Here is a 2,210-nt window from a genome sequence, read left to right as displayed (position 1 = left end):
ACAATAACAACCACAAAATTGTGTCACTCTTATGTACTCAGCTATGAAAAAAATATCTTTATTTGTTGTTTGTGAAAATGTCTGGCTTCCACTTTACAGGTGGGAGGAACTACTGTTAAGAACTCAATTTGAAGAGTGGAGTGAGTGAGCCCTGAACAGATTAGGGGGAATGAGCCCTTTTTTCACTATAAGTGAAAAAAGGGTCTCTATGCTCTGTGGAGACTAATTCTGTCAGTATAAAGAAGAGATATTACTATCTGTATATCAACAAAGCTTCTCTATTCTTATCTTCCAATCATCTTAACCAACACCATTGTCAACACCTTGACACCAAACAGACAAAAAAAACAAACCTGCAGAACTGGGGGAAGCATGGCCTGAAACTTTGAGCCTCGTATAGTAGAAAACATCTGGTTGACGAGGTCCTCTTGGTCTGATACATAATGCGATAATGGATACAGAGGCTGACTGAGATCAAGATTATCACTCTCGCTATCGGATTCCGGGTTCTGAAAAAAAAAGACAGTGGTTTGTATAATGGAACTTTCAGATTCATTCCTTGATGAGATCTCTTTAAATATATGTATCTTTTCCTTTACAATTTGGCATTTATGTGATTCAAATTAGTTAAAACTGGTATGAGTAAAATTAATAACTGTTGAAATTAGTCTGTGAGTAAAAAATAATAACTGCTTCCACTTATAGGCATTGGGATCTTAAAACCACAAAAAGCAATTGTTTCTCACCTCTAATCCTGTCTTCATCTTTTTCTTCTTTTCTTTCTTGAATTTGGCCTTTTTAGTCTTCATTTTCTTAAGCTTTGGAAGAGAATCTGTGTCTTGTGTAATCATGTTTTCTGTTGACTCCCTACTGCCTAATGCCAAATGAAAAATATACTATCAATATTGTGAATATTTTTTCATTCCTGCCTTTATCTATTTTTCCTTTTGACTTTGAAGATGAATAACACAGGTAGGAATACCAAGAGAAAATGGAAGAAAACATATGGTAATTATCAACAATGACATACTGCTGATAATTGTGAGATTGACACTGAAAGATTACCAAGAGCATGTATTTTTCATTCCCAGTGTCCTCAATTGTTACCTAAAAAAGGTTTTATGAATTTGCTTTATAATTTGGCTTAAATATGATTATATTATTGAATATATGTTTACAAAGTTATAAGATTTCAAGTAGGAAGCTTTTGTAAAGCTTTAAAACTTAAACATTGTAGAAATGTTTAAAATTGAGTTCTTGAATGTCCTACAAAATTCAAATTTCAAAAAAATTCTTTTGTTATTCTTATAGGTTACAGAACAAATCCCAGGGCTGCAAAAAATTCTATCTACTTTTAGTTTTCTGGGATCACACTATTATTCATCATTAATTGTTGGTAAATATGAGTCACCACTAATAATGAAACACACCTCTATGGATAAGTTACAAAATGTACCTTCAATTTCTAGCAATTTTATTTTGCCCTCCTGAATCAACACTGGTGAAATAAAATTACTTAAAATATACGTTACTTAAAGTGGCTGTCAAAAAGGAACTTCTCATAATCATTTTATTTTGGTGTTTTGCTGATGATTTACATTATACCAAAAGGCACAGAGGCTGCAGCAACAAGTACAAGAGCCAGTGCTGGACACACAGGCTGTCTTGTGAACATTTACCAATAACACCCAGCCTGTAGAGTATTTTTCTTGTGCAGGGAATATTACATTTTTTCATGCACAGAAAACATCTGTCCTCACTCACTGTCCACATTGCAAATATATCATTTTTATTGCGCGAAAAGCTCCCGTTAGTGACAAACTTGGCCCCGATAGCAAGGGAGGCCATGAAAGGTTCCAGAGAAAATGCGGGGTTAAATAAAACTAATGATATAACCTACAGTGAAAATAACCATGGTTATTCACATGACTTTCCATTGCAGAGGGCTGTGCCCCCTGCGACCCCCCAACCCCCATCAAAGAAGCAAAACCTTCACCACATATTCCCGGCAGGCTAGAGCGTTACAAAATTATCGTCGATCTCAGAGCGGCAGATGTATTACAATTACCCCGTAACATTCCCATTGAATCAGCATACTAACCTTGACATAGTCAGCATTGTATACAGAAACTATTGTAGTATAATCAGGATGAACAGGGTATACCATGAAGAGAAGAGCGCCCTCGTGGACTCAAGGTCGAGTTTCCCAT

General features: G+C 35.5%; 1 protein-coding gene across 1 annotated transcript in view; it reads right to left on the bottom strand.

Annotated features, from left to right (window-relative positions):
- Positions 1–353: 353 nt before the first annotated feature.
- Positions 354–2,210, bottom strand: part of LOC113812306 (caspase activity and apoptosis inhibitor 1) — a gene marked incomplete at its 3' end in the record, with an annotated part of 3,091 nt that continues 1,234 nt past the window's right edge. The window contains 3 exon segments of the mRNA XM_070136752.1: positions 354–509; positions 747–874; positions 2,165–2,210. The exon segment at positions 2,165–2,210 is cut by the window's right edge and continues 215 nt beyond it. Coding sequence (XP_069992853.1) covers positions 354–509; positions 747–874; positions 2,165–2,210 — 330 coding nt within the window.

The sequence above is a fragment of the Penaeus vannamei genome, chromosome 22 (assembly GCF_042767895.1).
Source record: "Penaeus vannamei isolate JL-2024 chromosome 22, ASM4276789v1, whole genome shotgun sequence".
Lineage (NCBI taxonomy): Eukaryota > Metazoa > Arthropoda > Malacostraca > Decapoda > Penaeidae > Penaeus > Penaeus vannamei.
Note: the sequence above shows the minus strand (reverse complement) of the source record. Positions and strands in the feature narration are given on the sequence as shown.